Below are 23411 nucleotides of genomic sequence, written 5' to 3'. Positions count from 1 at the left end.
TCCACCATCAACCGAAGATAGACCCTTCAACTTCGCAATCGAAGATGAACTAAAAGAGTGTAATGAGTTCAGATTAGAACATCTTAACACAGAAGAAGTAGAAAAATTAAAAAAGGTTTTACATAAATTTCGCGATATTCAGTACCGGGAAAGTGACAATTTGACTTTCACTAGTACGATTAAGCATTCGATTTAAACAAAACACGAAGACCCAATATACAAAAAACCCTATAAATATTCACAGGCTTATGATCAAGAAGTCAATAAACAAATCAACAAAATGATAGAGCAGGGCATAATTAAAAAATCTAAAACCCTTACTGTTTACCCATCTGGATTGTTCCAAAGAAAATGGAGGCTTCAGGAAAACAAAAATTCCGGTTAGTCATTGACTACCGAAATCACAATGAAATAATTATTGATGACAAATTCCCCATACCAAATATGGATGAGATCTTAGACAAGTTAGGCAAATGCCAATACTTTACTACGATCGATCTTGCAAAGGGTTTCCATTAAATCCAAATGGATCCCGACTCAATTGCAAAAACCGCCTTTTCAACCAAGCATGGTCACTACGAATTTACTCGTATGCCCTTTGGGCTTAAAAATGCTCCAGCGACTTTCCAGTGCTGCAAGAATAATCTACTTGAAGATCTGATCTTTAAAGATTGTCTAGTTTACTTAGATGATATCATCATTTACTCCACTTCATTGGAGGAGCACATATCATCCATTTCGAAAGTCTTCTCAAAACTTCGGGAAGCAAATTTGAAATTACAATTGGACAAATGCGAATTCATGAAGAAGAAAACTGATTTCCTCGGGCATGTAATCACCACGCAAGGTATAAAACCAAATCCGAACAAGATTAAGGAAATTGTTGAATTCCCAATACCTAAGACACCAAAGGAAATGAAATCATTCCTAGGTCTATGCCGATTTTACCGCAAATTTATCCCCAATTTCGCAAATATTGCAAAACCCATGACAACTAAATTAAAGAAAAACGCCTCCATAAATATAAAAGATCCCACTTATGTATCTGCATCCGAAAAATTCAAAGTTTTAATAACGTCCGATCCGATACTAGTTTATCGAAATTTCGAGAAGCCATTCTCATTGACTACAGATGCTAGCAACTTCGCTATAGGCGCCGTTCTGTCACAGGAACACAAACCCATTTGATATGCAAGTCCAACTTTAAACGAACACGAATCAAACTATTCAGCTATAGAGAAAGAATTATTAGCTATTATGTGGGCAACTAAGTATTTCCGTTCTTACCTATTCGGTAGAAAATTCCAAATCCTAAGTGATCATAAACCATTAGTTTGGCTCAGTAATATTAAAGAACCAAATATGAAATTGCAAAGATGGAAAATCCGATTAAATGAGTATGATTATCAAATCCAGTATTTACCAGGAAAAGAGAATAATGTAGCAGATGCACATTCACGTATAAAAATAGAAGAGAATTTCTTAGGAGATGATGCAGTTAGCACAGGAGCAACTACACATAGCGCTCAAGAAGATAGTCAACACCACATACCTATAACCGAAAGACCTTTAAATTATTTTAACAGACAAATAGAATTTATAAAAAGTGATGATAACAAAGTCGAAACAACTCACTATTTTCATAAACTTAAAATTAAAATTTCTTATAAGGAAATGACGGAATGAAGGAATATCTTCGCTCGAAAAAGAGTATTGTCTATTTTCACAATGAAATAGATTTTCCAATTTTTCAAAGAGCTTATTTAGAAATAATAAGTCCGAATAATATAACTAAAATAATGAAAACAATCTTGAAATTAATTGACTTACAAACATTCGCAGAGTTTAAAGAATTAATTTTAAAAACACATAAAAAGTTGTTACATCCAGGAATAGAAAAAACAATAAATTGGTTTAAGGAAAAATATTATTACCCTGATTATCAGAAACTAATACAAAACTTAATTAATGAGTGTGAAATTTGCAACATAGCTAAAACCGAACATAGACATACAAAACTCACGTTCGAAATAACACCCGAAGTACTTAATGTTAGGGGCAAATATGTAATAGATTTTTATATGATAGATAAGAAACAGTTTCTTTCTTGTATAGATATTTATTCAAAATTTACAACATTAGTTGAAGTCCAAAGTAGAGATTGGCTAGAAGCTAAAAGAGCTTTACTAAAAGTTTTCAATGAAATGGGAAAGCCCATAGAAATAAAAGCAGACAAAAACTCAGCATTTATTAGTGCAGCTTTGCAGATTTGGTTACAAGAAGAAAACATAAAAATTAACATAACTACAAGTAAAACAGGAATATCAGATATAGAAAGGTTTCACAAAACTATAAATGAAAAGTTAAGAATAATAGGAAGCAACGATAATGTAGAAAATAAAATAACAAAGTTTAAAACAATATTATACATTTATAATCATAAAACAAAAAATAAAGCCACTAATGGAAACCCAGCGGATAATTTTATTTATGCCCCTGAGTATAACTCACAAGAGAATAAAATAAATCAAATAAATAACCGTAAAAAAACAGAAATAATTTTGAAGTAGATACACGATTTAGACAAGCTCCATTGGTTAAATAAAAACAACAAATCCTTTCAAAAAGACAGGTAACATAAAAAAGCTTGATGAAAAACATTTTGAAGAAACTAATAGAGGCAGAAAAGTTACACACTTTAGATCGAAGTTCAAAAAGAAGAAAGTAATTAACAAAAGTAAATATGTTAAATGATGAAACATCCTAAATTGCTGATGTTACTTATATTATCAATTATTTGCACAACCGTAAACACTCAACGAGTCGAAGTAAATCCAATTCAAAATGACCAAGGATTCATCCTATTTGAGTCAGGAACAATCAATTTACCAATATCTTTCGAACATCATTGTCTAACTATAAACGTAACACAAATAGAATATTATTTTGATTTATTATTAACTCAAAGCCATATCTTTAATAAGTACCCTCAAATAAAGTATTTAATGAATAAATTAGAAAAACAAATGACAGGTATTAGAATAACAGATCGTACTAAACGAGGTTTATTCAATTTTATAGGATCATCACTTAAATTTCTTTTTGACACATTAGATGAAGAGGATAAGAAACAATTTGAAACCCAAATTAATATTATTGCCCATAATACAATTCAGGCAAATAATCTTAATGATTTTATAAATTCATTTAATCAAGGTATTAACATTATAAATAATCAAAGCAAAATTTTGGAAGAAGAAATTTTGGAAGAAAGGAAAATTTTATCTACACAATAACATTGTTTCGAATTCAATCTCATAAATGACCAATGCATAACTTATATAATAAAACATGAGACTCCAATTTGTACTTTTAATAAATACCGTACACAAGAACTCATACGAATAGTGGAGCCAAATATTATGATAACCTGGAACTTAACCAGAACCAAATTAAATCAAAATTGTAACGATTTAGATATGTACATTGAAAAAGATAAAATAATAAAAATATTTAATTGTACTATTGAATAAAAAAATGTTAAAATTTCAAATAGAGCACAACAATTTACAACCATTATGTTTACAGAATACAATGTAACTAAAGTAGAATCACTATCACACATTGAGATAAAAGAAATGATTTTGTATAATAATAGAGAAAACAACATTTATAAATATTCAATAATTATGATTGTATTAATATTAATCCTCATTGTTATATACCACTTCGTGAATAAGAAAATTAAAACACTATTCATCACAATAACACAAAAATTTGTAAGAAAACATGACGCAAACATAAGTGCTAATGCTGAAACCGATAATATTGAAATTCCAGTCCTACTTATGTACCCTGAACTAAACGCTCGAGGACAAGCTAACCTCTATAGGTTGGGGGAGTAATATATCCACCTCCATAATAATTTCTCGTATGTGACACATACTCATAAATATTCCCCTATCTTCCAAATTTTTTCCCACAAATCATATTGTAAGCATAAACACTTGTCGCGACGACGACCAATTGTCACAAACAAAAAGATCCTATTACATTGGCGATCATGCCACTTTCAAAAGTCCAAAGTCAATTAAAATTTTCCACTTAAAACTTGAGGACTCAGCATTAATGCACTAACACAAACACCAAACATGACACTAGCTTTAAGTCGCAGTAAGAAGTTTCATGTTAAAGCTCAGCATATTGTGAAGTTAGTTTTTAAGGACACTTTCCTCGCCTAACACGTGTAGCCCGCGAACTTATAAATAACAATAAAGTAGTCTACCAAGTAAATAAAAATAAATCGCTTGTTGTTTTTTTACTGTTCATGAACCGCAAACATTTAATTATATATATATTTATTAGCTTTAGTAACAAGAAATAAATAAATAGTAAATGTTTCAGAGTTAGTGTTTGTGCCCAAGTCTAAGCTTTAAGTTTATTGATTTGACTTTTTGGGATATCGGCAAGGTCTATAACATATTTCTTATAAATCTGTTGGTGTTTGATATGTTATTAGGTCGACACTATATGGATGTGTCAGATAGTCGATTAGGTTTTAAGATAAGGAAATTATATTTTCAAAACATATTTTTGTCTGTAATATCTTGAATGAGGAAAGTGGAAATTTGGTTGCAAATTTGGCAATTTTGTCTGCAAATTCATTTCCTGTTATGATTTTATGACCTGGAATCCAGGGTTCTTATAGATGTCGGGAAAAAAAGTATTATTAGAGTTGCATTTAGTATGGAGTGAGGATAAGAAATCAGAGCAAACAACATATTTGCCATGATTAAGCTTAATGGTTTAAATAAAATATTTTTTGATTGAATAACTCGGATGCCTTAGTAGTAAATTATGTAGTAATTGGGTATAAAGTCGAGTGAAGCGTTTTGGAACCGTCTGTGTATATGAATGTATGCATTAATGTGAAAGAGAACTCCAAGAAAGATTTTTTAGTGTGGTTGTGGAAGGCTAGAGCACATTATTGCCCTAAGAAATACACAATCCCATCTCGATCTTTAATGATCATTCGATCGACGGTGACAATAGTTTGGCTTATTCATTTTTTAGCTATTATGAGCAGAGCTCTGCAGAGGTAAGTCTTCAGCTTTCAAAGATTAATGAATTGATTAGGGAATCATCACTGCGCCGTGATACTTTCAAACCGAAAACATACTGAAAGACCTTAATATTCAGCATGGCAACGGTGTAATAGACGAATACACAGAAAAATATCTTTGTAAGCTGTCTTAGCATCCTTATCATTTCGCGCGAGAACTCTAGACTGTGCAGCCGTTTCCGAGACAGTGAAAGAAAACTGTTAATTTCTGTTAATTATAAGACTTGCTCATATATCGTTTAATCCCAGCCAAAGAACAGATCCATAAAAAATTAAAATAAAGCATTAAGAAAATACACTGGTGTAAAATAGGATGATGTATCAATGTTATAATATAGCTCTTGTTTACATTAAATAAAATGCAGCTGCCTTATTAAAATAGTACCCAAGTCGTGAATTAAAAGTAATATATGTTAGAATTGGTAACTTTTTATATTTGTTATATAGCGAGCTGGGTGATAGCTTGCTTATTAAAACCCAATTTTTCAAATTAAAGTCACTATCTCACAGGTATTTTAATAACACAACTAAGCTAGTAAGATTGGTAAAGTGTAAAAAAGTTACTTCTGACTGCGAATGCGAGCGAATATACAAAATTCTTCTGATTTATGTTTTCGCACTGCGCACCACATAAGTCACCATTAGTGTTTATTTTTTTTTTGTCAAAACGATTGTGCTTGATAGGTTTTTTTAACTGACCTTTGAAATTAAAAAAGTAATGATAAAGAAAATTTCAAAAATTGTTGTTTTATTGTTTCGGTTAATTCAATTTATGTATTATATATTATGTATACCCTTATGTTAGAAGGGTATTATGACGTTGTGCCGGCAGGAAATTTATGTAACAGGTAGAAGGAGGCATCTCCGACCCTATAAAGTATATATACTTGATCTGAGCCGACAGCCGAGACGATCTAGCCATGTCCGTCTGTCCGTATGAACACCATGATCTCAGAGACTGTAAGAGATAGGGATATAATTTTTTCGTCATCGTGTTATGTTATGTCTGCACGCAGACCAAGTTTTTTTTTTTGACACTATTTCCACTATTATCAGTCGTCGCTTGCAGACGTGTATTTATTGTGCTCCGGGAAAAAATATTCAATAAAATCACAAAAGTGCAGTGACTGGTTCAATAAATCTACAATAACGCGAAAAGACGCTCTTTGCGATGAAATCGATAATGTTTATATTGAATGATTGATTAATTAATTAATCACTGCCCGCACCCAAAATAAAACGTTGAAAGTCTCCAGATCAAACCCTGAAGTCTTCTTCTCGACTGCAGCCAGGTCCTCACTAGAACCTATTAACTCTGTCAAAAGTGTGACATACGCGCGCTTTAAAATCAGGACCGGCTACCCCTGCCTCAAAAAGTTTATTTGTGCAATCAGCATACCAAGAACCGAACATGGCTCAGCAGCTTCAATCATTGGAGCAGCCAAAAAGCAACTGCGAAGCTATGATATTCAGCCTACAAAAAAACCTTACGGAATTTATGTCATTTATGCGCACAACTATGCAAGATTTAATGCGAAACCAAAATCTATTGATTCAAATGGTGGCTTCACAACAATTCAAATAATGACTTCCCTACAGATATCTACATGGAACGCTAACGGCGTTTTGAAGCATAAACTTGAGTTAGCTCAATTCCTACTCGACAATCAAATCGTTTCCTAAGAACTGCCTACAGGACACATCTATAAATATAAAATTAAATACTGGCAACCAACTTACACTAGCCGCCATATATCACTATAGCTGAAGATGAGTTTATGCAGTTTTTCAACTCACTAAGAGACCAAGCCCACACACTGGGGATCTCGTCTCGTGACTCCAAAAGGAAATCAGCTCTATAATGCAATTATCAACGTCAAGGACAAGCTCGACTATGTTTCTTTTGGCACACCAACATACTGGCCCGCCGACCCAAAGAAACTACCCAATTTAATAGACTTTGCGATTACCAAAAACATTGCAAAAAATCTGATAAGCGCCGAATGCCTTTCGGATCTTTCATCTGATCACTCGCCTATTCTGTTTATTTTATTCTCTTGGAACAATCACTATTAATTGACCTTACAGAAAATCAATTGGGTTAAGTACAGAAAGTATATTAGCTCACACATTGAGCTAAGCTAAGACAGCTTTGTTAATTCACTGGAGTCTGTACTTGTCTCTGCAGCTCGAGCTTCAACACCTCAAACTATAAATACACAACGCAATCAAAAGAAGACAAATCTAAAAATCGAGCAGCTCGTCCTCGAAAAGAGACGCTTACGTCGAAAGTGGCAACTCCACAGATCGCCATCTGCTAAGCAAAGTTAAAGACATGCCTCATGAGAACTTACTAATGCTCTACAGCACGAAGAAGCATATGTCCACCGCCACTACATAGAGCAATTGTGTACTTCTCGTACAAAACACTCACTATAGACAGCTGACCCACCGAAAGAAATCCCACAGGTGGATGGGCGCGCAGCGTTGCAGACAGAGCCAGCACGTTTGCCAACCACCTTAAAAATGTCTTCCAACCAAATCCTGCCACGAGTGCGTTTACTTTGCCGACTTTCCCATATGAGTTTCAGCTTCAACATGAGCCAATTGAATTACGCCCAAATGAAATCGTTAGCATCATCAAAAATCAACTGAATCCGAAAAATCTCCGGGCTGCGACCACATAACTCCCAAAATGATCATCGAGCTCCCAGTCAGATGGAAAAGTCAATTATAATAATGATAGCAAAGCCGGAAAAGACCACACAATCCCCACGTAGTATAGACCTATAAGCCTACTTTCATGCTTATCTTAACTCTTTTAAAAATGCGTTTTGACTCGGATAAACACATACCTAAGACTCCAGGAAAGAATTCCGTCACATCAATTTGGGCTTCGTGAAAAGCACGGAACAATTGAGCAGGTAAACCGGATAAAATCAGAAATACGCAACGCGTTCGAAGAACGAGAGTACTGTACTGTCATATTTGTAGATGTATCTCAAGCATTAGATAGAGTCTGGCAATAAGGCCTAATTTACAAGATCAAGACAATGCTTCCCAACAACACCCACAAGCTTTTACGACAGAAAATTTTGATGTGAGATGCAACACTGCTATATCTGAAGCACACTGAACACTGCTATCACTGTTGGAGCTGGAGTTCCCCAAGGTAGCGTGCTACACAGCAGATATCTACACAGCAGATATCCCGACAAGAACACGAATAACAACATCTACGTTTGCTAATGATACAGCTATTCTCAGTAACAAGTAACTGCACAGCTAGCTCTTCACATGGTCGATGTTGAAAAATGGCTATCAGATTGGAGAATTAAAGTGAACGAGAAAAAAATGCAAACACGTTACATTTACCTTGAACAGGTAAAACTGCCCGCCGCTAACGTTAAACAAAACTCTACTCCCGCAAGCAAACGAAGTGACATATCTAGGAGTACACCTAGACAGAAGACTCACATGGCGCCGGCACATTGAAGCCAAAAGAACACACCTAAAGCTAAAAGCCAGCAGCCTTCATTGGCTTATCAACGCTCGGTCTTCCCTTAGCCTTGAATATAAGGTCCTGCTGTATAACTCGATACTAAAACCTATATGGATGTACGGCTACCAGTTATGGGGAAATGCCAGCAATAGTAATATTCACATAGTCCAGCGAATTCAGTCGAAGATCTTGAACCATCACCGGGGCACCGTGTTACGTTCGCAACGAAAACATACATAGCTTCTTAAACATTCTACCAGTCAAGGAAGTGATCGCAGAACAGAAGGAAAAGTACTTTACCAAGCTATTGTTGCATCCTAACCACCACGCGCGAGGTCTAACAAGGTTGAGCAACCAATCACGTCTTCGACGCAATGACTTACCCACCCAGCGACCGACTTAAGGGACGCGCAGCCAGAATGCAGTCTTAGAACACTGTTAGTTAAATTTAAATGTTAAGATTCGTGAACTTATTGGTAGCCTCAAAATTAAGAAGAAGCAAAGTTCTTCTAATGATTCCTGGATATTTGGTTGCGATCAGATACTATAGTAGTATACAGTATACCCAATATACTATTCGGTATATTTTTAGTATTCAGTATTTATATTTTGAGAATAATACCGCAATATTTTTTGTTTATTCAAAATGGGTGGCGGGTATCTCACAGTCGAGAACACTAGCTTCCTAATTTCTTTATAATGATTATCGAACGTGCTTAACGTGAGAACTTAAGCATTCTGTATTTTTTTTGTCGAACCTATGTTCAAGCATTTTCGAATCTATTGCTAATGATGTAAACTTTTATTTTCAGGCAATTTACTTGTAATATTGGTAGTAACGCTTTCCCGTCGCCTGCGATCTATAACAAACTTTTTCCTGGCTAACTTGGCATTCGCCGATTTTTGCGTAGGTCTCTTTTGCGTTATGCAAAATCTGTCAATCTATCTTATAGACAGGTGAGTGAATACAGACTTTAAATAAAAGTAAAATATGCGTTGATTATAATTATTTATTATTATACACGCTACCCATAAGATATTATAACTTTGTGCAGGCAGGAAATGTAACAGGTAGAAGGACCATATGAAGTATATATATTTTTGATCAGCGTCAACAGCCGATACGATCTAGCCATGTCTGTCTGTCCGTCTGTGTGTCTGTCCGTCTGTCCGTATGAACACCTAGATCTCAGAGACAGTGATAGAGCTATAATTTTTTTCGACAGCATTTGTTATGTTTGAATACGAATTGGGGTATGCCTAGCACGATTAGAAGTACGATAATAAATATTAGAAATAATTTCGGCGCTAGCCCAATACAGTCTTAATAATTGTGAGTCTTATTTAATTGTGAGGACTCCTAAGTTGACATTTATTAATAAATTTGATTTAACAAATTTACTGTTTACCAAGATTCAGTTGAGTTTCTTCGGCTGTAAGTTAAGCGCTACCTGTTATCAATAAAAACAAAGCAATACATATTATCATTTAAGTATACCAAATGTAAATTTATTTTATCGATGTACTACATTGAAAATTTATCACAGAGTAAAGAAGAAAGCTACAGTCGTGTGTGTTCGACTGTAAGATACCCGCTACCCAGTTTGAATAAAAACAAAATATTACGGTATTATTTTCATCATAATTACTATTGTTATTGTAGTATACACCAAAATTCTGTAGCTGTAACTTTAAAATTTCGGTTGTGGGCATGGCAAAAATTTGAAACAAACTTTATCTGCATGGAAACATAACAAATGCTGTCGAAAAACATTTATCATCAACATCCTCCCCCCTTGCAATGAGTTGCAAACGGTTTTATTGTCCACATGGACCGGACAGAATCCAACCCAATGTGGAGTTCTGGGCTATTGGCAAACCGTTGGTGCTCGGCAGGATGCCAGGTTGAATGATGTGAGGATACACATCAGTGCCGAGCACCAAGGACATCATCGATGGCTGGAACCAGCGTTCGTCGGCAAAAGTAATGCTGCGGAACTGCTCCAAGTTCTGACCATCGACAGCTCGGAGGGCGGTGCGGCGGCAAAGCAGCACCTTTCGACGGAAGTCGGATGTCCGTGAGCGGATGATAGCCGTGCATACGCCCTCCATACCAACGCAGGTGACGGAAAGCCAATAGGCTGTTGCCAAGGATGCGCTGGTACGGCTGGTTGCAGTGCACGGGTCGATCAGAGCTCGCATCTCGAAGGTTTTACACCCGGTGTCGATCAGGATGTTGGCCTCGGGAGGATGCTCACAGCCTTATCCTGTAGCAAGGATGTGAGCGAAGTTGGAAACGCCCTCGGGCGGAGGTGAGGCCGGTCGATGGGGGGGGACAGCGAGCGGGAACGTGGCCGTGCTGGAGTTTAAGATCGAGTCGGTTCCGGTTGGTCGTCGCGTCGTCACTGACGACTGGGCATTCACGTATTTGGCTTTGTAGAAAACGGAGAAGAGGAGCAGGAACATCATGCCATGCAGTCCAATCCACTCCATGAATCCCTTGGGGTAATCGCATTCGCGGAACAGCAACTGAAACTGATGCGTAAAAAATAGCCACGAATTGCAACATTTGGAAGGTGGTCAGGTACTTCTTCCACCAAATGAACTTTTGGTGCTTGGGTCCCATGGCAGCAATCATGTAATAGAAGTACATCACAATGTCTACGAGCGAGTTGAGGCCCATCCACACGGAGAAAGGCATGCAACATGGAATGAAACAAGAACAAATGATTATTACAGTACCTTCTTTACATTGCCAATGACACATGGAACAGGACAGTATAGGACAGCACAGGACGACGAATAGAGAAACGAAGTAGGAGGTTATTCTTCTTTGTGTCGGTGCCTATCTGGTTTGAATGAATGATGAGGCAGATAAAAATTAGGAGTGGTGACGGGCTTCCGGAATGGAAGAACCACCCGATATCTGCCACATCTGCTACGTGAAGTTGTATTTTCGCAGCTAACCAGCTTCGACGGAATATTTTCCGCCTTCCAAAATTTGGAACTTAATCTGTCGAGTTGATAGTCTGCTTGGATGGCGTCTCTCGTCGAAAACGCAGAGACAGTTGTCGACACATTCTGGGAGACGGGGCCGGTGAGGAATCCTCACTGAGGATCCAACCAAACACGGTTTCTTGCCCAAGGAGTGAGCCACAAATGTTTGGCCGGGAGCCGCTCAGAATGACTGACGGAAGAATATCCGCGCCAATTAAGATGTCAATCTGAGCACTTTTGTAGAAGTATGGATCTGCCAGTTCAATCTCTGGTAGATCCTTTAGGAAGCCTTTCGGCACACGGAATGATGGCAGCTTGTCTGCCAGTTGTGGAATAACGAACGCTGAGGTGTCGATATGGAGCCTCGGCTTCGTTGGACAGCCAATGCTGAAGTTGCATAACTTCTGCGATTGGGCGGCAATTGCATGATTCACCCCAGATTCTTGGGCTTGCACGGATTGGAATGGCAACTTTATGCGCTGAAATAAACGCTCAGAAATGAAAGTCGCTTCGGACCCCGAGTCGATTAGTGACAACCGCCGTGCCGAGAAGGATGTTCTGAGCGTTAATGGCAAAGTAATTTTGCACATTTGTTGCCGATTGATTCGGAGTGGCCGGTATGTTGGGAAGTGTGGCTGAAGTGGAAGAGGAAGAGGCACCATTGTGGGCACTGTCGCCCCGATGGAGAAGAGTGTGTTGCCGCCCCTTGCATGTGAAGCAATTGTGCGCACTCGCACACTCTCGGAGTTGATGACCTCTTGCAAAACAATTCAAACAGAGGCTCTTCTGTTTGATGTAGGTCATCCGATCATGGACCGACATTTCAAGAAAGCCTGGACAGACCCGGACAGGGTGATTCTCTTTTTGATCAAAAGTCACACGATTTGCCTCTCTGAATGACTCGGGCCTTGAAAGAGTTAACTCGCTTTGAACTCTGCTGTGGACGGGATGGTCCAGCGGTCGAGTTCTGCGAGTTGAAAGGTTGCTTCACGTCCTCAACAGCCTCGAGTGTATGATAACGCTCGTTGAGGAACGTGCTCATGTCCTGCCATGCGGGAATCTTGGACTTGTTCACCAATGATTGCTCCCATAGTGAGAGAGTAAGTTTGGGAAGCTTGGATGATGCAGATCCTTAATCGCTGCTCCCGACTCTTGCGAAACCGTGGACAGGTTGACGAGTATTTTTAATTGGCTCGTTATCAACAAGCGCTTTTTCGAACCGCTCGCAGAGAGCACTCCAAGCCGACGCGAAACCATCGTTCGTCAGCGGAAATTTGGCTACGATCTCGTTGGCCTCATCTGCGGTTTTTGAATTGAGATGGAAAAGTTTCTCAACCGGAGTCAACCTCGGATTGTTGACGTAGATGGCCGTGAAAAGAACACGGAAGGTCGGCCACCGCAAGTAATCCCCACGGAATACTTCGGTGTCGACTGGAGGGAGCCGGCAGCCACTGGAGTACACAGGAGGAGCGGATGCTTCACTCCTGGTGGACCCGGAAACTTGGTTAATTTGCCCCTTTACACGGGCGAGACACCGCTCATACACTGCATAGCAGAGGTCATATTTCGCCTCCATGGCCTGTATGCCTTCGTTATCGCCGTCTCGATGCAGTGCATCAGCGCATGTGGTATAGGCGGCCTCGACATTGTCCCAGAGGACTTCCAGCCGGTCACGACGGATCTCGTACGTGTGTACATTGTCGCCTTCGGCTGCAGGCCCTCTGACCCGACTCTCGAAGTGCACCAGTAGCTTGGACTGAACGGGTAGTTGCCTTTCTACGTGAAGCAGTTGGAGGTTTAGGCAACGACGGAGTCTTTGCCGAGGAAGAAGCAGACGGCGACGGACGATCAACTTTGACTTGGAGTTGAGCTGCAGGAGTGGCGGACTTGGACCCCGAAGAAGCGGGCGAAGTGGACGACAGGCGACGAGCTGTGGTCGGAAGCTTTAATAAAGGTTTTGAGTCTTTTTTTACTCTTTTGGCTTTTGGACATACTATGCTTCGGCAGTCTCTTTAGAGTCTTTTTCTCGACAAAAAAAAAACTCAAGATAAAGCGGACAGCCGAAAGCAAGCATAAAAAATGGAGAGGAACTTCGGCTATCACAGGATAGTGAACAAGGCCGACACAAAAATCAGACGGAAATATCGCTGTTGGAAAAAAACAAAAAAATGTAAAAATAAAACACAAATACCAGCGTGAATCTTTATTAAACTCGTTGGATCACAAGTTGCTGCTGTTCATATACATATATGGAAATGTATTTGATATGATATATAAAGTTGTCAAAAAAAATCTTGCGGTATTTTTATTGAATTTTCAATTGTTCATAAAATTGGTTATAATAATGCGATTTAAGTCAAATATGCGCCGTTTTGTTCGATGACGAGTTCTCAACGAGATGCCAACTTCATAATGCCCCTATTATAGAAGCTCGCTTCCCTATTGGCAAAAAAACTCGGAGATCCAATTTTCACAGGACTCTCTTGTGGCCAACTTCCGACTACCAAGCTCGTTGGCCATGGATAGAAATAGGTGGTAATCACTTGGTGCGAGATCCGGACTATACGGTGGATGCAAAAGAACCTCCCATCCGAGCTCCCGGAGCTTCTGGCGCGTCACCAAAGATGTGTGCGGCCTGGCATTGTCCTGATGGAAGACAATTCGGCCTCTGTTGATCAAAGATGGACTCTTCTACATGAGTGCTGCATTCACGCGGTCCAGTACAGGTCCGAATTGAGCGTTTGGCCATAGGGGAGCATAATGGATGATTCCCTGCTAATCCCACCAAACACACAGAAGAACCTTCCTGGCCGTTAATTCAGGCTTGACCACCGTCTGGGCAGCTTCACCGCTTTTCGACCTCAACCGTTTGCGCTTCACGTTGTCGTAAGTGATCCACTTTTCATCGCCAGTCACCATCCGCTTCAAAAACGGGTCGATTTTGTTGCGATTCAGAAGCGATTCGCATGCATCCATACGGTCAAAAATGTTTTTTGCGTCAAGTCGTGTGGCACCCATACATCGAGCTTTTTTTTAATCCAAGCTTTTTCAAATGGTTTAAAACGGTTTGATGACTCATGCCCAGCTCTTGGCCGATGCTACGGCGCTACTATCCCAATCTCTTTCGATCAATTCAGCGATTTTATCGCAATTTTCGACGACAGGCTTTCCGGACCGTGGAGCATCTTCGACCACCTCCGCACCAGAACGAAAACGTTGAAACCATCGTTGTGCGGTGGAAATGGAAACTGTATCGGTATGTACCTTTATCGTAGTAGTACTGTAAAATATGCCGTATTTTCTCTTTATTTTGCTCCATGTTTGTGACGCTATAACTCACGAACGACATGAACCGATGCGACGAATAGAACTAGAACTACGCGATTGCAAAGACACCTATCGGAATTACCGCAAGACTTTTTTGCCAACCTTATATATACTTTATATGGTCGGAGATGCCTCCTTATACCTGTTACATACATTTCATGCCGGCACAAAGTTATAATACCCTTCTACCCTATGGGTAGCGGGTATAAAAAGCCCTAGAATCCGAAACACCGCTTAGCTTGTTACAGGAAATGCCAACTAGGTGAAACAGACTCTACTTTAGAATAGAGCGAATAATTAAAACAAACAAACATATTGACATCACATCACGGTTTCTCTAATAATAACAATAGTTTACGGATTATACCGCAAAGTTGACCAACTGACACCATCGTTAAACACGACCGAATGGAAAATGCTGCAAGAATGTTTGTTGGAGTCAATAAAAAAAATGTTTTTTAAATATGAAGAAAGAAGCATGACCAGAATTAAAACGCTTAATAACGCTGAGCAAGCAATCGTTCTTTTAGAAAGTGAGCTTCTCATTGCATCTCAGCAAATCTCGAGACCCATTGTGGAATTGGAAGCTACAACTTCAAAAGAAAAAAAATTTTTTTTTGATTTTGAACACTATCGATGGTTTGAGAAAAACAATCGCTCGCTATCGATAGTTTTCCACCTCTATGCAACACTTGCAACAGTTGCCCCAGGTAAGATGCTTAGCGGTTCATACAAATCTCTCCCTAAGCCCCGCTCAGCCACAGCCTCAGCCTGAGTTGCCCCGAGGTGCAACCAACTAGCTATTTCTAGCCAGATTTGGCTATTTTGCTATTTATGGGCTATTGTTTACTTTGGTTATTTCACAAAAATAATTTTCTATTTGTTAGCTATTTTAAATAATTTGTAGTATTTGATTTTATTTATTTATTTAAAAGTCGATGGCCTTAGTTGCTAGCACTACCTTCTTTTAGTTATTATATTATTTTGTATAATAATTAACATGTAAATAAATAAATAAATATTTATTTAAAGTCGACTAAAAAACAGTGGACCTTAAAATTTAATGCTCTATCAATTTTCGGAAATCGTATATTGGCAATAGAGACATGGTGTGTACTACACACTGTGTAGTTATCGACTCAAACACACCACGTTACCGCCCAGCGTAATCGAATTTTGTATTTTAAATACTAAAATACTATTTACTCTGTAGTGTTTGGGTATTTTTTCAAAATCGCTTAGCGATCGCAATGCTACCATCTCTACATTCAAATTAACTTATTTTTGTGTTAAGTTTGCTTGTACGGTGATCATTTGCGAAAAAAAAATGACTCAAATGTATAAACAAAAATTTCGCGATGTTTCATTGGAAGATCCCGCCGCGAAGTATTTAGGTACATATGTTATATGTCGGAAGACCGGTAATTTCATCCATTCTCACTTAAGTTTTATAGTCGATGCGGGAGCACAGCGAGCTCCGCTCACACTCGTTACCGAAACTAGACTGAATCCACTCTCATCGATCATTATGCTCAATCCTGCTCTCTCAGCATTCTCTCCCTCAAGTTGAGCCTCTATCGTCATCTCTTTCTATCTCACGACTTTCGGTAACTCGTCAACGGACCTCACTCACCAGCAGAGACTGCCACCGTCTCTGCTGCTATGCCTTTCGTATAAATTCTGTACTTCCCCGAACTTAGAACTTCGCAACAATTCTGTGCTTCCCTGAATTTATTGTTTCCCGACACGGCCTTCCTGACCTATCACACGTCCCTGTGTGTTGAATTTCTAGATTGCCAAACAAATCAGGAAAACATCTGTTATATTGGTTTTCATATTCCAAGCCTTAAATTTAATTTATTCATTGATTCTTTTCATCATTGTTCTCTTATGCAGAACAATTCCAACAATTAACATAAACTTCTCATTTTTTTTTTTGTACAAATTTATACATAGCCATTCTTAATTTTAAACAATTCATCGTTTACATAACTTAAATTTGTCTTGGGACACAGACGCACTTTCACTTGTGCCGTCTTCATGCTCTTTCCCCTCTTGGGACACAGACACACTTTCACTTGTGCCAATCGCAGGCTCTCCCCCATTTTGGGGCTCATCATTACTTTGGAATTCTCCTGTAAATTCGCTGATTAACTGTCTGTTTGGTAGCGTTCTCAGAGACTCGTGTGAGTATTTATACGTCCGTTTATTAACTAATGATTTCAATTCATATCGATCTCCATCTAATACTTTGACCACTTGAAACGGACGCTTGAACTTGGGATCAAGTTTTTTTTGATGATGCTCTTCAGCTTTCAGTAAAACATGATCACCTACGTTATACGCAATAACTTTCGCCTTGTTTTTGTCAAATCTTTTTTTATCGTACCGTGCATTAGCTTTTATTCTAGCATTTTCTTTATTCACTATATTATCTTCTTCTTTTATTTTCAGCATACCAAAAGGCCTAGCCTCTTTCCCTATTAGCAATTCTAGAGCACTAGATTTTGTAATTCTATTTGTAGAGCAATTCATGGCTAACTGAATATCTTGCAATGCATCCTGCCAAGAACGTTCACTAGTTTCTACAGCAGTTAGCATAGCTTTTAGCGTGCTCATGACACGTTCCACCTGTCCATTGGCACGGCTTGCGCCCGTGGCTATTAAGTGCAAGTCAATTTTATTCGTTGAGCAAAATTCACGGAATTTATTACTTGCAAAGCTCCTGCCTTGATCTGCGATGATTCGACTGGGAACTCCAAAGAAAGATATACCTGACTTCACGGCTTTAATGCAATTTTCTGAGTCTAGATTAAGAGTGTGATACAAGTGAACAAAATTTGTAAATGCATCTACCTGGATATAATAATATATAATATATTCCTTCAGGTAATTTTTTCCACTGAGCTTGCCACTTATATCTACGTGGATAGTATGCCAAGGTATATTAATCTTAGGTATGGGGTGCAATTCCATTTGTGCCTTTCCAGAAGGGGGGCTTAGATAATTTGCAGGTTATGCAATTTTCAACGAACTTCTTGACATATTTAGACATGTGCTCAAACCAGAATTGTTCATAAACCTAGTCTAGAGTCTTCTGCCATCCCATATGCATCATAGCCTCGTGTACATTGTTTATGACAGACCACTTAAACGCTTTAGGAATCACTGGTAAACAACGATTCTTGCCATTACGTTATATCTTGGGATATAATAGCCCAGTTCTAATTTCATAAGTTTTCATTACATCTGTCTCTATAACTTCGCTATTTAATTGGTCCATGATTTTTATTATGCTATCATCTCGTTGCTATTCGGCTATCAGTCAATTATTTGTTATTGCTGCTAGATCTACACGAACCTCTGCTCTACGGATGACAGTTGAAACTACAGGAATTGGATTGCGCGATAAAAAAGTCCACATGTGCCATTTGGCTACTGTTTCTATACTCAACGCTAAAATCAAAAGCCTGTAAATACGCCCACCAACGGTGTACTCTTGGGGTTAATTCAGCTTTTGTTTGAGTCGCTTTTAGTGAATTGCAATCGGTGTGCACAATAAATTTTCTACCATGTAAATAATGTCTGAAGTGTTTCACTGTATTGTAAACAGCTAAGGTTTCCAGCTCATATGAGTGATATTTAGCTTCGGATACTGTCGTGCGTTTGCTAAAATATTCAACTACTCTTCGTTTACCATCTATTTTGTGTATTAGCATTGCGCCATACCCATTAGCACTGGCATCTGTATGCAATTCGATTTAGAGTTCAGGGTCAAAGATTGTCAGTACAGGGTCAGACGTCAGTACTTTGATAATCTTCTGTCGGATCTGCTCATGCTTTTCTTTCCAATCAAACGTTTTAAGTTTAGAGGTCAACTCATAGAGCGGCTTCATCTGCTCTGAGAACTGCGGGACAAATTGTCTGAAGTACGATGCCAAACCTATGAATTGCCTTAACTGCGTTACAGTGGATGGTGGCGACAGAACAGACAGGGCTTCTATCTTACTTGGATTCGGTTTAATTTCACCATCTTTAATATAGAATCCGAGGTACTCTATTCCTGTGTGAAGAAAAGCGCACTTTTTCATATTAAATGTAAAACCTGCCCCAGACAAAACTCTCAGCACTATGCCTAACCTTTCATATGCTTCCTCCTTTGTTTCTGCTACAATCAGCACGTCATCTATGTAGACTACTACGTAGGAATAGGCTAAGTCACCCAGGGCTCGGGCTATGGCTCGTTGAAAAATAGAAGATGCATTTTTTAACCCAAATGACATCACCAGAAATTCGTACTGACCCTCTGGGGTAACGAATGCTGTTCTTTCTATGGAGTCAGGATGAATCGGTATTTGGTAAAATCCGCTGGCCATGTCTAAAGTAGAGAAATATTTTCCGCCTCGCAAGCGATCTATCTGATCAGAAATCAATGGCAACGGGTACTTATCTGAGATAGTGTTTTAATTTAGCTCACGAAAATCAATGCACAGTCTGTCGCTGCCATCTTTCTTTTTAACTAAGAGCATTGGACTTGCAAATGGCGAATTGCTTGGACGGATCACATTGGATTTAATCATTTGGTCTATTTTTTCTCCAACTAATAGCTTTTCATCTGCACTGAGTCGATATGGGCGCCTTTGAACAGTTTTATTCTCGTCTATCAAACGAATTTCTAATGCTCCTGTGGTTACGCGTTTAGTTGGGATTCCATTTATAAAATTGTCAGAGTATTTTTCCAATACGTTTTTTAGTTTACATTTATCAATTTCACTTAAATCTATGTCGGTATCAAGTAAATTTTCAAAATTGGATGTATCTTGGAATACGACATGGAACAAAATTTCTAAATTAAATTGGGATATTTAAACCGTAGACAAAATCTGCAAATGGCTCTTAACAATATTGTCGCCAATTCCTCGTAGTGCAATTAAATTATTAAATCTTTTTCCAGAAATTTTGTTACTTAATTTTTCTTTTCTCAAAGAACACAAGGCACCCGAGTCAAAAAAAATGGAAAGGTCTCACCCCTTTGATAGAATAAGCCTTTGGGCTGAAGAACTTGACATACATATGTCCACGCGCTTCTTCTTGTACTCGCCGTTTCCACTGGTACTACCTTTGGGGCATACAGAAGCAATATGTCCAACCTCACCACATTTGTAGCATCTTATGTTTGAACGCTCCTTTACTCCGGACATGCTGCTTTCACTGTAATTCTTTCCATTGGTGAAGGATGAGCTTTCCATGCGAGCGCGGCATTTGGCGTATTTGTGTCCAATTTTTCCACAACAATGGCCTTTTACCTGCGACTGCATTCGTGGTTTCTTCTTGTCAGAGCTTGACGAATATTCATAATTTTCGTTTTTACGTTTCTTGATGGCGTAAGCCTGCGGCTGCCGCTGTAGTTCATTACGCGTCGTCAAAAACCCAACGCAGCAAATTGTTGTCAATTTGTGTCATGTGGGCTAACGCTATTGACACCGCAAAGCTTTCTCCAGATCTGGGATGCCCATTTAAAACATTAATCAGTACGGCAGCTGTTGTCTCAATGCCCACGAATCGCTGGATGAACAGTTCCTTGAATTGGGTCCAGGTGATGCCAGCAAAGCATACCTGGGATAGCCATTGCGAAGCACTGCCTTCCAGCGCTTTGATTAGTGCTATTACTAGGGCGCTGCCTTCGAGCACATTATCTGCGAAGATTAAATCGACCGTAGTGCACCATGCTGATGCATCTGTTCCAGCGCCATCGGGATTAAATTTGGGCAGTGTCACATGCGTGGTTTTCCCATCTGACGCCGAGGCTCTTGGCGCCTGCATGGCTTTTATAATTTCCATGTGATTTTTGTTTTGCTCTTCCAGCGCTGCCATATATTGAGCGGAGCTGCGCTCTTGTGGCGAAGGCGATCCCACTTCTGATGTCGGAAGACCGGTAATTTCATCCATTGTCACTTAAGTTTTATAGTCGATGCGGCAGCACAGCGAGTTCCGCTCACACTCGTTACCGAAACTAGACTGAATCCACTCTCATCGATCATTATGCTCAATCATGCTCTCTCAGCATTCTCTCTCTCAAGTTGAGCCTCTAACGTCATCTCTTTCTATCTCACGACTTTCGGTAACTCGTCAACGGACCTCACTTACCAGCAGAGACTGCCACCGTCTCTGCTGCTATGCCTTTCGCATAAATTCTGTACTTCCCCGAACTTAGAACTTCGCAACAATTCTGTGCTTCCCTGAATTTATTGTTTCCCGACATATATTATATAGTTAGTGGTTTTGACGTTTAGTGATTTCTGTGGCACCTGAATAAAAAAATTTAACTTAAATGCGTCCTTCGGCATTCAACCAAGGATAGAACTCGCATAAGTATGATTTAATTCTGCATAGATGATTTATGCTTTCCCCTGAAAGAAATATATTTAAAATATTAATTATATTATATATTAATATTAATTATATTATATTTAAAACTTACATTAAAAAAAAAAAGTGAAACGGCAATTAGAGGTTTTCCACAAAAAAGCGGATGTCACCTTTTTAACCGATTTCATTCCGATGATTTAAACAACTTTTTTATGCAATTTATTTATTTAAGTTATTAAATTAAACTAATTCATTTCTAAAAAAAAAAACATTTTAACAAACTTCAACAAATTTAATGCCATCCGTTTCATTATACAAGTATTTTTAACTTGCTTTTTCATTCCATGAAAAGTATGGTCGCTCAACAAAATGCAAATTGTTGTAGCGATTTGTAAAATTTTATTTCCAAATTTGAGGTGGTGTCGGAAATAAGTTGTTTTAAAAATAGTAACATGCCTAATTGACCTTCCGGCTGTCCTTAAAGAGCAACAATAAACCAACTATTTTTTTTTCCTTTTGCAAACAAAATCCGATTTAACGTAGATTAATTAATTTAATTTCTGCAAGACAAATTTGCTCGTTTTGTAAATCGAAAAAATCTTTTGAAAGTCAAAGCGGGAACACCAACTTTTTCGTTTTCGTTTTCAAAACGAAATAAATAACGATATAACTTCTATATTTTTTTCTGATTGTTAACAAAATCATAAAGACTCTAGTTATATTATATTAAACACGCCCACTTCCGCCCCCACAAATCGACAAAAATCGAATAACACGAGTAATACCTACAGTATTTATGATTCCTAAAAATTTGGTTCAGTTTAGATGAATATTGCATAAGTTATTTAAGAAACACTTTTATTCTTTGAAGTTGATTTCGATTGCATTATTTCAGAAATATGTGAAAAATGTTTATTCGCTATTCTGTTTATTTTTTCCGTTTGAATGTTTATTTATTTACCTCGAGCGTGTAACATGTAATCTGAAAATATAAAATTTTAAAAAAATTGCGGGAAGCAAGACGTGAACACTTCAGGGTACATATTAAGATTTATATTTTTTTCTAGTGATAATTTAATAATCAGCCGCTGTATTTCCTAGTTCTCAAAATTTTATACATATATTCGCAACCTATTGAGTGGAAGAAAAAATTGTTTACAGTTCTTTTGATCTCTCCTGTAATATTCAACATAGAGTGAATGGAAACCCCTTTTAAATGAAATACCAAAATGGATTCGAATTCAATGCACATGCAGAGTAATAATGTATAATGTATGTCATTATGTGTGAGGTGCAACAACATGGCCCTAAAATTATTCCTTAGGTTCTGTTCCCAGATGCGCGAAAAAAATACATATAAAACAAGTAGGAAAGCTACAGTCGAGTGTGCTCGACTGTGAGATACCCACTACCCATTTTGAGTAAAAGCAAAATATTCCGGTGTTATTTTCAAAATATACCGAAAATAGTACAAAATACTAAAAATATACCAAACGGTATATTTGTTATATCGATATAGTACTACATTCAAGAAATACTTTTGAATGGGCAAAACCGCCTACTTACTAGGGGTCTTAGGGGCTGTCCATATATTATGTAATCACTTATGAGAGGGGAGGGAGGTGGTCAAGGAAATGATTATTTTTGATTACACGGGGAGGGAGGAGTTTTGGACAATGATTACGTAATCATTTTATAAAAATGTTGTTGTTGAAAGTATTTATTCAAAAATTGGTTTCGCTCCGATTACTCCATCAATAAATACCGAATGCAACTCTATAATTAAGTCGTTATACATATTCTATTATTTGTATATCGAAAATCAGATGTTCGTTGTGAAATTATGATTATTGTGTGAAATTATGAAATGACATGTTCTCGTGTGTTTTGCAATGGAATCAAACCTAAGTGAACTATTTCAATTGTTTTTTAAATCATACAAGCTGCGATATCCAGATAAAAGACCGTCGGATAACCAAAAGGAAGCAACGGCAATATTGAAATTAGCAAAAAAGAACAAAAAGATTTTCAATATATATGTTTGAAAGATGTAATAAAAAATATGAAAATCAAAAATCATCTACTCGGCATGCA

At 38.1% G+C, this 23411-nt stretch overlaps 1 protein-coding gene and 1 long non-coding RNA gene across 10 annotated transcripts in view; one reads left to right on the top strand and one right to left on the bottom strand.

Moving 5' to 3' along the window:
* LOC132797566 (trissin receptor) overlaps positions 1 to 23411 on the top strand; it is a 67094-nt gene that overhangs the window by 33194 nt on the left and 10489 nt on the right. For 7 of the 8 annotated variants that reach the window (XM_060809326.1, XM_060809322.1, XM_060809323.1 and 4 more), the window contains one exon: positions 9437 to 9581. The exons of the other annotated variant lie outside the window; for it this stretch is intronic. In XM_060809326.1, the coding sequence (XP_060665309.1) occupies positions 9437 to 9581 (145 nt within the window). The remainder of the gene's footprint in view (positions 1 to 9436; positions 9582 to 23411) is intronic. 8 annotated transcript variants of the gene reach the window in all.
* On the bottom strand, positions 1038 to 1621 carry LOC132797567 (uncharacterized). Of its 2 annotated transcripts, XR_009633718.1 has the most exons (3): positions 1424 to 1621; positions 1288 to 1311; positions 1038 to 1231 (listed from the first exon to the last, which is right to left on the bottom strand). It is a non-coding gene; the product is annotated as an uncharacterized LOC132797567 (long non-coding RNA). The 2 variants fall into 2 exon arrangements; XR_009633717.1 differs by having other exon boundaries at positions 1288 to 1621.

This window comes from Drosophila nasuta, unplaced genomic scaffold (assembly GCF_023558535.2).
Source record: "Drosophila nasuta strain 15112-1781.00 unplaced genomic scaffold, ASM2355853v1 ctg14_pilon, whole genome shotgun sequence".
NCBI lineage: Eukaryota > Metazoa > Arthropoda > Insecta > Diptera > Drosophilidae > Drosophila > Drosophila nasuta.
Note: the sequence above shows the minus strand (reverse complement) of the source record. Positions and strands in the feature narration are given on the sequence as shown.